The 12,728-nt window shown below is 40.8% G+C and overlaps 1 protein-coding gene across 1 annotated transcript in view; it reads left to right on the top strand.

Moving 5' to 3' along the window:
- The first annotated feature begins 4,983 nt into the window (after positions 1-4,983).
- Positions 4,984-12,728, top strand: part of LOC146579904 (basement membrane-specific heparan sulfate proteoglycan core protein-like) — an 88,899-nt gene continuing 81,154 nt past the window's right edge. The window contains exon 1 of the mRNA XM_085265624.1: positions 4,984-5,110. Within this exon, the coding sequence (XP_085121750.1) occupies positions 4,984-5,110 (127 nt within the window). The remainder of the gene's footprint in view (positions 5,111-12,728) is intronic.

Below are 12,728 nucleotides of genomic sequence, written 5' to 3'. Positions count from 1 at the left end.
CTCTCTCTCTCACACACACACACACACACACACACACACACACACACACTATAGTCAAAGAAAAAAAAAGTTCATAATTGGCCCAAACATTCTATCTGTAACGTCTCCAGTCCTCTAACCCAGGACCACGGACACTGTGTTGTTTTATTTACAGTGGAGTTTCTTTATAGATCAGGGCCCTGTTTCAGGAAGCCGGTTTAGTGGAAAAACTGAGTAAGTATACCGTGAGTTAACGAAAACTCTGGGTTTTCGGTTTCACAAAGCGAGTTCAGCTGCAGCCTGAGTGAGTCACTATGACGACACACGCCGTGAAGCTAACCTGCCCCCTAGCAGGTTTACTACAACTAACCCTGACTGTCTCCGCCCCTTTGTCGGAAACCTGACAGTAGGAAGTGTCGGACATGGCGTGCCACTTCCTTGAAGAGCCAGTAGATCGTGAAGCCCAAATTCTCCGCAGAGCTCTCCGCCGGGAGAGAGTGATCAGAGCGCGTTTGGACATTTTATCATTTCCTGATGATTTTCTGTGCGAACGTTACCGTTTCTCAGCACAATCTATAATTTATTTGGATAACATCCTCAGGCCATATATTACGCATGTGACACATCGCGGACATGCTCTCAGTTCATTGCATATTATTTGTATTGCACTTCGGTTTCTTGCAAACGGGAGCTTTCTGTATAATATTGGTGACGCTGAGCACGTTTCCAAGGCTACCGTCTGTCGGGCAGTCAGGAATGTTACAGTTGCACTGAAACGTCTCCTGCACTCGTTTGTGGTCATAGACCCACAAGATTTATCAAAGAGGGATTCCACAAAATTGCAGGTATCAGGATGACCAAAACTTAATTTATGATGTGGTGATACTTGAACTACTACTTAAATTTTACATTTATTTTCAGGGTTCCCAGGCGTGATTGGCTGTATAGATGGCACTCACATTCCAATTATTGCTCCTTCAGTAAATGAAGGAGACTATGTGAACAGGAAGTCTTTCCACAGCATTAATGTACAGGTACATAGTTCCCTGTAGCATGTCAAACTAACAAATTATTTCATTATAGTAATGGATGCTAATTTGTGTTCTCTGCACTGTGAAGATCATATGTGATGCTGCCAACATTATCACAAATGTGGAAGCCAAGTGGCCAGGCTCTGTCCATGACTCACAAATATTCCGTGAATGTACACTGAGCACAAAATTTGGACATGGTGAGTTGAAAATACTTTAAAATATATAAAGACCAATTGCTTCAGGGACATTTGAACTGAAGTGTACCCTTCTGTCTTAGGAGAGTTCACTGGCTACTTGCTTGGTGATAGGGGGTATCCATGTTTACCCTATTTGCTTACCCCTTACCCTGACCCTGAACCGGGCCCACAGCAGCGATATAATCTGGCTCATTGCAGGACAAGAGCCAGAGTTGAAATGACTATCGGAATGCTTAAGGCCCGGTTCCAGTGCCTGCAAAGGCTCAGGGTCACCCCAGAAAGGGCATGTGACATTATTGTGGCATGTGTGATTCTTCACAACATTGCCACAATTAGAGGAGAACACTGTCCTTCTGAACCAAACAGCAGTGATCCAAACCATGAACATCCTGACCCTCCCACGGACATACAAGATGGAAGTGCAGTCAGAGACACCATATGTCACAATCATTTCTTTTGACCCATCACCTCAACATGTTGAAAGAAGAATAAACAGATTTTTTGTTCAACTGGCTTTATTGGTCACCTGTGTTTCCTGTACACAAAGTATTAAAAGATGTAAACCTCATAAAGTGTCTCTGTTGCTTCCTCCTCTGTAACAGCTGTCAATGTTTCTTCATTATTTTCCTGTAGTAAAGAAATAAACAACATTGCTGTTCTACTGTAAACTCATATAATCTGTGGAGTATTACTCACAACTGCATGTTGGTCTGGCTCAACAGGAGGCTGCACCAGATGCAGTACACCATCACCATCAACTGATAGAATATGAGGTTTATACAGGTCACTTATAACTTACAAGGGACCAAATGGCAATTAACAAACATACCAAGCACCTTACACTTCATTGTCATTATGCTCTCAAAGACAACCAAGACTGAGGGAAGGCAAAATCAGTAGGAAAATAACTTCACTACAAAATAATCCATTATGGTAAAGAGTTTATCAAATGAATGAGTAGCACTGCAAAGGTGACTGGGAAGAAAGGATGTATGCACATCATGTATTATTTTGAATTTACCCCCTATGTAGGCACTTGTGTCTTGCGGGGTTATTGACTCAGAGGATGTCCCCGCAGAGATGCCTTCGGCCACAGGGCGCCCACTGTTTTGGCTGAGGGCCAACTGCTCAGCCTCTGTGAGTGGTGGTGGTGGTGGAGGACCCCCACCTGTTTTTCGGGCCTCCGCTTTTTTTCTGTTGGCTATAACGGGCCACATTTGAGCATACAGAGTAAGCAAATATGTACTTGTAATGTGCTCAGATAATTTCAATAAGTGCTTACAGACAGAAAATTAATGTAGCCTCTAACTGCAATTGATTTACATGGGACAAACAGACCAAGCACTATGGCTCATAATACAATTACACCTTACCTGTTTGGACTATATTTTTATATTTCATTTTTACTTGCTGCCAGGCACGTTTGGGGCCTGTTGGGTTGCACCTGCGCTCACATCACGTCACAAAATAAAATGTATAAAATAACAAATAAAATAACATATGATAAAATAACGTGTTAAATGGGTGGAAATCCCTAGATCAATGTTTAAATTAACACTCACGCATTGACTCTGTCGGCTATGTTTTGCCATGCATGCTCACTTTCTTTTGCAGCTGTCGCTGTGTTACTTTTTTCCGCGGAATTTGCATGTTATCGGCATATACTGCCATCAGAATTTCGGCCTCAAGCGCTGTGAAATACATTGACCGCGCCTTCTTTCCCTCCGTCTCCATGGTGACTCACTTAATCTGTGCTCCACTGATCAGGGCTTTATGTATCCTCGTCCGCGCGCTTCACTTGGGGTTAAAGCAACTCCGCGTTGATTGAACTACTTGTTATCAGCCTTTCTGAAACCGAATATTCCGAGTTGGACAGTTCGGGGTTACTCAACCCTGCGTATCGTTTTTCACTCTGAGTTTTCTAAACCGGCTTCCTGAAACAGGGCCCAGCTCTCCAGTCACTCCTTGTTGTCTCCGTGCCCGTGACTATGGCACAGATCCAGACTCTTCTCTCCCGTCCAGGCCCCGGCGTCCTACTGATATAAGGGGACGTGTGATCCGATGATTTCCCCCATCTCCACCCCTCCACTGCACTAGAGCCACAAATGCAGCAGATGAATCTCAAAATTACTTTATATATCTAGATGGAAATAATGGTGAATGATGCAGTGGTTGCTCACCATTCCTTGTTACTGGAAACCACTCCATCCTCCTTTATATATTTGAATCAGCGGTTAAATGCTTAAAATGAATTCAGCTGCTTTAAAGTTATTGATCTAAACAGAAAGGTGAACATAAAACATTCATTCTAGTTTTCTGCATCTGTTTTTATTATGTTAGGATTTCAAGCTGCAAACTTCTGAATCTTGTTAATTGGCCTTTTGTTAGAAACCACTTTTGTTTTATATCTTCAATCAGCCAGCAGGAGGAGATTCAGCCACAGGGATTATAAAAATGTTCATTTATTCCTTTTGTGTGCTAACTGAGGAATTTTACTGTGGAAAGTTTCCAACAGGACCGATGTGACGCTGCAGCACAGCTGGTCTCAGATATTCACTGGTGAGACAATCACTCTCAGATGTGAGATTCAGGGAGGTGAAGGAAAGGTGTGGAAATATGAATGGACAGCACCCAACACAAACAGCCCTCCAACATCCAGTGAATACAGGATCAGCAGAGTTTCAGTGTCCCACAGTGGAGACTACAGATGTCGGGGTAGCAGTGACTATCTCTTCACAGGATGGAGTGATGCCTTCACACTGACAGTTTCATGTGAGCTGGTCTACGATTCAAACTGAAGTTTCCTGTTTTCATTTCTACTTCAGTTTAAACTCAACATTAAGAAACAATCCAGACCCTCCAAAAATCAGACACATAGCTGAGTGCACTATGACTCTGCAATGATTCATTTAAAGAGGAATATAAAGAGATAACTGTCTTAATGAATAAATCAGGTGCATCGTTAGTCTAGTTTTGAAGTAAGACAGATCACCTGTGTCACATTATAAACTTGTGTTTGGTGCCAGTCAGAGTCAGAGCCACACTGAGAGCAGAAAGGACAATCACAGCAGTGATATCAGTCTGTTTGTCTTTCAGTGAGGTTACATTAAAACCACCAGGACACAGTTTATGAAAAGGAAGGTCAAACGAAAGAACCAGTTTCTTGACTCTGGATGCAGATGACAAATGTTTTTACTAAAGAAAATCTTTTGTCAGTCTAGTTTAGATATTCAGTTTTTTCCTGCATTAAGGCTTTGTGTTTCAACCTACAGGAATTAAACATCTCTTTATAAAACTAGAGCGGGGTTACATTCTGGGAAATAGAGCATCAGATGCTGCACCTTAATTCAGTAATAAAAGCTGAACCAAAACCTCCAACATGGCCTCATTTCGTTTATCTGATTTTACTGTCACAGACACATGACAAAGATAAGGATAAACATTAATGAACACCGATGTAGGGGAATAGGCTCGGTGTAAATATGATGCAGGTTCCACAGAAATAACAGACACGATTCAGTGTAGTGTCACTGTAGAGTATTATTAAATGAATATCTTTATTTATTATTATTTTTTTCCCTGACGCAAGTCATAATCTTATGACGTTTTTTTCTGTAAACTCAACAGCAAGTAAACCCAGAGCCACACTGACAGCACAAAGTTCAGTCATACCAGCAGGGGGCAGTGTGACACTGAGCTGCTCTGTGGAGGGCTCTGCTGGCTGGAAGTTTGACTGGTTCAGACGTGATTCAGTCTCTTCTAAAGCTCAGCTCATGAGAGGAAATGAAGCAAACAGAGTTATTAATGTCTCACAAGGAGGTCTGTACCACTGCAGAGGAGGAAGAGGAGATCCAGTTTACTACACAGAGGACAGCAGTGGCGTCACAGTTGTGGAAACCTGTAAGCTTAATTATTTTATTTCTGTTAGACTAAGAGGTCATTGTGTGATCTGTACTAACAAATTTAGCAAGTTTGAGTTTGTTAACACAGAAATGAGAAAAACTTCTGTGTTCCAAACATGGAACTGCTCCATATTGTTTTAAAATCACACTTCTGTTCTGTTATTGGACAAAGTCCAGTATAGTCTCCAGCAAAGCATTTACGTCACCACATATTATGAGTTTTAAGCTTGGTAGGTTGTTTAGTGAATAGAAGATTTTATGAAGAAATGCTGCATTATTGTCAGAGCATAGAAATGAACCATTGTTAAAAATATTTTTCTGTGGATAAGATTTCCATGTAGTTTGCATGTGTGTCGCCATCATCTCTAAACAACTGTGTTCTCAGAAGAGATTGAAGTTATGAGTGTAGTAAACACCATGGATAGAGCAAGAAGCAGCAATCTGCTAAAATGACTGTCACCCCGGCCAGAGAAGGAACCAGAAACATAGACATGGCTCACAGATCTCTTCAGAGGGCTCAGCAGATGAATAAAGTCATTTTTAAGTTTTTCAGACTGTTCTTTAGAGATTTGTTCCTAGTCGAAGAAAATAGATGAACTGGATCTTTTATAAAATTATTATATTATTATAAATATAATAATTATATAAAAATAATTATATAATTATTATAAATTATTATATCGAATATAATTAAGGTTTATTAATGAATTCTTGTTTGTGTTACAGTAACCATGTCAGGAGCTGACAGCTCTTCTTCTCCTGTGTGGTTGATGGTTGGACTGGTTTGTGGAGTCTCTCTCATTATTATTCTCCTGCTTTTGTTGTATCGCTGCAGAAGAACCAACAGTGAGACCTTTTCCTTTACTTTCTACAAATCTTTATCATTCAAAGACACAAATGTATCATGAGGACCATGTAAAAGTGAATGCCTTATTTTATATTTTTAATAAAGGTGCTGCTAACGAGCAGACGCTCAATCAGGATGAAGATCAGCAGCAAGACTACTCCTCTCTTTTTGATGGTTAGTTTTTCAACTACTTTTAAATATTCTGATGCTATTTGCAACAAGACTGTACTTATTACATCTGCTGCAGCTTTTAATATAAATGTTATTTGCAAGAATATTTGTGTTTAAATTAGTATCACAGACATGAGGTGACTGATTTTCTCTGACCTGCAGGTGATCGTTGTGTCTATGAGACAGTCAGAAGATGTGAAAACACTGAAAATGGTAAAGTTTACAGCTTCTTGTGAAAGCTGGATGATTATACAATAACTGTGTTTAACATTAAAGTCAATCAGATTATTATTTCAGGTCCAGCAGAAGGTGATTTCGCCAATGTCACATGTGTGATTCAGCTCAAAGTTATTAACAAGACAAGTGAGTGCACAAAATGTGAGATTTGAAATGCAAAATATACATTGGTAATTATTCTCACTGATAATAAATGCATTTGTGGACAAACCAGAGGGTGTTTGTTTTGAAATGCTTTCATTTGATCACATCAACAGGGCAACGTGGTGACCCAGAGGAGAGCTCTGACTACAATGATGTCAATCCAAATTCAGCCACAGCTCTAAAGTCTTAACAGCAGCTCTTTAGCTGTTTTTCTCTTTTTCTCTTTAAAGTCTCTTAAAAGTTGAAGTGACTTTGAGTGAAAAGGAGAAGATTTTGAATTCAAAGCAATGATCCTGATAGCCTGAGTTTATACTTCCTTCTGAAAGAATGACTCAGTGTGTTTCACTTGTTTCTCTCCCTTTAGATAATATTTTTATTGGACATTAATGTACTGTAGATCTGTTTTTATATTTTTAAATATTTCTTTGATTTTTAATATATTGTAAATGTCTTTCTGTGAAGAACTTTGCAACTTTGTAAATAAAAGTGTGACATAAATAAAGTGTGTTGTTGTTGTTGTGTGTCGGACTGAGAGTACATGTTACAGCTCTTCAGTGTTGTGCATGAATCCACTGAAAGAGAGCTTTCATTTAAAGGCACTCATTTTCATTTAAAAAAGATTATAGCCCTCCAAGATTCAATTCAATTCAATTCAATTTTATTTATATAGCGCCAAATCACAACATAAGTCGCCTCAAGGCGCTTCATAGATACAGAGAAAAACCCAACAATCATATGACCCCCTATGAGCAAGCACTTTGGCAACAGTGGGAAGGAAAAACTCTCTTTTAACAGGAAGAAACCTCCGGCAGAACCAGGCTCAGGGAGGGGCGGGGCCATCTGCTGCGACCGGTTGGGGTGAGAGAAGGAAGACAGGATAAAGACATGCTGTGGAAGAGAGACAGAGGTTAATAACAGATATGATTCAATGCAGAGAGGTCTATTAACACATAGTGAGTGAGAAAGGTGACTGGAAAGGAAAAAGGAAAAACTCAATGCATCATGGGAATCCCCCGGCAGCCTATGTCTATTGCAGCATAACTAAGGGAGGATTCAGGGTCACCTGGTCCAGCCCTAACTATATGCTTTAGCAAAAAGGAAAGTTTTAAGCCTAATCTTAAAAGTAGAGATAGTGTCTGTCTCCTGAATCCAAACTGGAAGCTGTTTCCACAGAAGAGGAGCCTGAAAACTGAAGGCTCTCCCTCCCATTCTACTTTTAAATACTCTAGGAACAACAAGTAGGCCTGCAGAGCGAGAGCGAAGTGCTCTAATAGGGTGATATGGTACTACAAGGTCATTAAGATAAGATGGGGCCTGATTATTTAAGACCTTGTATGTGAGGAGCAGGATTTTGAATTCAATTCTGGACTTAACAGGAAGCCAATGAAGGGAAGCCAAAACAGGAGAAATATGCTCTCTCTTTCTAGTCCCTGTCAGTACTCTTGCTGCAGCATTTTGGATTAGCTGAAGGCTTTTCAGTGAGTTTTTTGGACATCCTGATAATAATGAATTACAGTAGTCCAGCCTGGAAGTAATAAATGCATGAACTAGTTTTTCAGCGTCACTCTGAGACAGGATATTTCTAATTTTAGAGATGTTGCGCAAATGGAAGAACGCAGTCTTACATATTTGTTTAATTTGTGCATTGAAGGACATGTCCTGGTCAAAAATGACTCCAAGGTTCCTCACAGCATTACTGGAGGCCAAGGTAATGCCATCCAGAGTAAGAATCTGGTTAGATACCATATTTTTAGGCTTTTCAGGGCCGAGTACAATAACCTCAGTTTTATCTGAATTAAGAAGCAGAAAGTTAGCAGCCATCCAGGTCTTTATGTCTTTAAGACATTCCTGCAGTTTAACTAATTGGTGTGTGTTATCTGGCTTCATGGACAGATAGAGCTGGGTGTCATCTGCATAGCAGTGAAAATGTATGCTATGTCTTCTAATGATACTGCCTAAGGGAAGCATGTATAATGTAAACAGAATTGGTCCTAGCACTGAACCCTGTGGAACTCCATAATTAACCTCACTGTGTGAAGAGGACTCTCCATTTACATTCTCAAATTGGAGTCTATTAGATAGATATGATACAAACCACTGCAGTGCAGTACCTGTAATACCTACAGCATGTTCTAATCGCTCTAATAGGATATTATGGTCGACAGTATCGAACGCTGCACTAAGGTCTAGCAGGACAAGCACAGAGATGAGTCCACTGTCAGAGGCCATAAGAAGATCATTTGTAACCTTCACTAAAGCTGTTTCTGTGCTGTGATGAGCTCTGAAACCTGACTGAAACTCTTCAAATAAACCATTCCTCTGCAGATGATCTGTTAGCTGTTTGACAACTACTCTTTCAAGGATTTTTGATATGAAAGGAAGGTTGGAGATTGGCCTATAATTAGCTAAGACTGCTGGGTCTAGAGATGGCTTTTTGAGTAAAGGTTTAACTACAGCCAGCTTGAAGGCCTGTGGTACATAGCCGATTATTAGAGATAGGTTGATCATATTTAAGATCGAAGAATCAATTAATGGCAGGACTTCTTTGAGCAGTTTTGTAGGAATGGGGTCTAAAAGACACGTTGATGGTTTGGAGGAAGTAATTATTGAAGTTAACTCAGAAAGATCAATTAGAGAAAAAGAGTCTAACTTAACATCAATGGTACTAAGAGTAGCTGTAGATAATATTACATCTGTGGGATGATTACTGGTAATTTTTTCTCTAATGATAAAAATTTTATTTGTGAAGAAGTTCATGAAGTCATTACTAGTTAACGTTAAAGGGATTGTTGGCTCAAAAGAGCTCTGACTTTGAGATGAACTAAAGCTGTCAACATAATGGGAAGTAACAACTGCTCTGACGTTATGCTCAGCAGCCTTTTTACTGTGTATCAGAGTTTTCCCAGTTTTCTTGAGATCTGCCCCATACTTTCATGTAATACCGATTTGTGCCACAAGGTGTCGTGGAGAGTCAATGGGACTTTTTCTCTTATTACATCCATACTAAAAGGTTTTCTACCGAATACTGAGGTACCACATTACTGCTAAACATCTAAAATATATTTTAAAACTGGTGCTCTGCTAGCTATATTGTTTCTGTTGTTTTCATTGTAAACGTTTAAATAAATAAACAGCATGGAAACATTTTCATTCAAACCTTAAAAGTTTATTTTTACACACATCAATCTGTATCTTCTGTTTATAGTATTTGTATTTTTTTTTTATTACACTGCAGTGCCATTATTGTATGTTCAATAAAGTGAGCTGAAACAAGTCTGTCTGTCTCGCTGTCTGTCTATCATGTTCACTGTGTGCCTGCATGGGTTTCCTCCTGGAGGTCCAGCTTCCTCCCACAGATCAAAGGTGTTTGTTGTAAGTGTGGTTGGTTTTCTGTCTCTCTGTTTAGAGTGTACCCAGTCTCTAGCCCAGTATCAGCTGGGATAGGCTCCAGTCCCCTCTGTGAGCCTGACGTGGAAAAGTAGGTAGTGAATCTGTGACTCTTGCTCCTCTCTTGTGCTGCTTTTGCAGTCTTGATACTTCATGGCGGGTGGCTGTAGCTCAGGTGGCAGAGCAGGTCAGCCACTAATCAGAAGATCGGTGGTTCGATCCCAGGTTCCCTCCTGGCTGCATGCCAAATATCCTTGGGCAAGATACTAACCCCATGTTTGCCTACTGGTGGTGGTCAGAGGGCCCGGTGGCGCCTGTGTCCGGCAGCCTCGCCTCTGTCAGTGCGCCCCAGGGCAGCTGTGGCTACAACGTAGCTTGCTATTGCCAGTGTGTGAATGGGTGAATGACTGAATGTAGTGTAAAGCACTTTGGGATCCTTAGGGACTGAGTAAAGCACTATACAAATGCAGGCCATTTGCCATGCCATGGCAGCACTGCCATCATGTGTCACATTTCAATGTGTGGTCATGTCAGCAGCAGCAGCTTCAGATGAAGAGTTCAAAAGTTTTGTTTGAGCACTTTTATGTTCTGACATGTAGGTGATGTTTGTGTCTTTGAATCATTCTGAAGTCACTGCAAATGGAGAGTGCAGAACACTTTTTGATGAGTGAATGTCAAAACTGCTGAGTAAAACACCGATGGTACTATTTTTTAAAATGGAATATCACACAAAAATAGAGACATGAGCCTACAGAAAAAAAAACCTTGTCCTGTAATTCTTACATGTGCATAAAACTTTAGTTTCTAACTTTCTCTTCTGCTTCATGGCTTTTTTTGCACTGAAATTGAAGGAGCTCATGATTTCTCGCTGAGCCACATAGAAAAGAGGAAACACAGCCAGTGGTTTGAGCCACAAGTCTTCCTTTCAGCAGTTGCATGATTGATTCATGTTCTAATCAAACTTCACAAAGCACACACAGCCGCTTTTCCAGCTGGTTTGGAGGCAGCCCGCGTGGTCAACGGCTGCAGGGGCAGAACATGGCTGTGATGATGAATTGGTGCTGGTCGGGGGCTTGGTGCTTGTGGGGAGAGTTGGCAGACAGTACCAGGAATAAGATGCTTTAAGTGCATGTGATTATGCATAACATATGTTGACAGATGTTTGATATCTCTCCCTCTGCTGATCTGACTTTTGCACACATTACATATCAGTTTGGTTTCATCTGCAGTAGTGATGTGCGGATCGATCCTGAAATATCGATTCCTCCGATACCAATCATTTATGTTCTAGAATCGATTCTCACATTAAAATATCGATATTTTAGCAATTTAGGGTAAATTTGTAGTTTATCATTAACAGGAACACAGTGGAAAGAAACTATAACATTCGGATCGTCTACATTCAAAGGAACTACTTCCTCTTCCGCCTTTCATAGTCATGTGTGAAACATGGCTGTATAAATGTCTCGCAGCCTCTTGGCGTGCGCACTCACAACAATGGCTGAGCGTAATTGTGCAATATGGTTTTTCAATTTTGTTGTCCGGGTGGAAAATCTGGAAAAATTCGGGAGAATGGTGGCTCCGGGAGATTTTCGGGAGGGGCACTGAAATTCGGTATTCTCCCGGAAAAATCGGGAGGATTGGCATGTATGGTTGTGGCAACATCACTAACATGGTCAAACACCTCAGAGTAAATCATATCACAGAATATAACGAGCGTATGTTGATGTGAACTGAAGAGGAGGACAGGGACAGGTGCTGCTAGGGCGAGACAGACGTCTCTCACGGAGTCCTTTAGTGCTGCAGGCAGGCAAGGTGTTCAAATAGCGCACAACTTCAGTTTTTTTTATTTCTATATGATGAACTCTGCACTATTAAATAATTAGAACAAGTAATCTGATGTCCTGTAATCATTATGATGCTATAATTTGAGATACAATAAATAAAATAAGTTTTTGTACAAAGTATCGGTATCGGATAAGTATCGTCGATACCACCCTGAATATTACTTGGTATCAGATCGGAAAGGAAATCAGTGGTATCGCACATCACTAATCTGCAGCACTGAGTGTAAAATGCTTCCACACAGAACTTGATCAAGTTGTTTTGGCTGGTGGAGGACCAAGAGGTGGCTCAGCAGCAGCAACACTAGCATTGTTTTATCCTTTTAAACCGAACTTTAACGTTACTCTGTAAACAGCCTATTGTCTAAATCCATTCCCCAACCTTTTTTGCGCCATGGACTGGTTTATGTCTGACAATATTTTTACGGACCAGCCTTTAATGTCGGTCATAATGGTGGTACTTCAAGAGGCATATATTTTATGAGGTGGTACTCACTGTGGAATGTTTGAGAACCACTGTTCTAGACATTCCAGGATCCAGGAGTCATAGGCCTTCTGGTAATCAATCCAGGCAGTGCACAGGTAGGGAAACGTAGTCTCACAGTCTCGGCTGACTGCTACGTCTACCAGTAGCTGGTGTTTTGCGCCTCTGGAATTCTTGCCAATTCCTTTCTGTGCCTTGCTCATATATTGACCTATGTACCTTTTCATCTTAGCCGCTATGATGACTGACAGGAGCTTCCATCTAGTGCTGAGGCAGGTTATTGGTCGGTGGTTGGATGGGACTGGTCCCTTCTGGGGGTCCTTGAGAATCAGGACTGTCAGGCTTTCAGTTAACAATTCTGGGTGTTTCTCATCGACTAGCAGCTGGTTCATTTGTACTGCCAGACGCTCATGGAGTACAGTTAGCTTTTTCAGCCAGTGGGTGTGAACCATGTTGGGGCCTGGTGCTGTCCAACTCTTCATATTGGAGACACTGTCTTAGA

The sequence above is a fragment of the Mchenga conophoros genome, linkage group LG3 (assembly GCF_057382185.1).
Source record: "Mchenga conophoros isolate Kocher_MC1m ecotype Shallow Benthic linkage group LG3, M_conophoros_male_GT1.1, whole genome shotgun sequence".
Classification (NCBI taxonomy): domain Eukaryota; kingdom Metazoa; phylum Chordata; class Actinopteri; order Cichliformes; family Cichlidae; genus Mchenga; species Mchenga conophoros.
The sequence above is the reverse complement of the archived record's forward strand: the minus strand, read 5'-3'. Positions and strand labels throughout refer to the sequence as shown.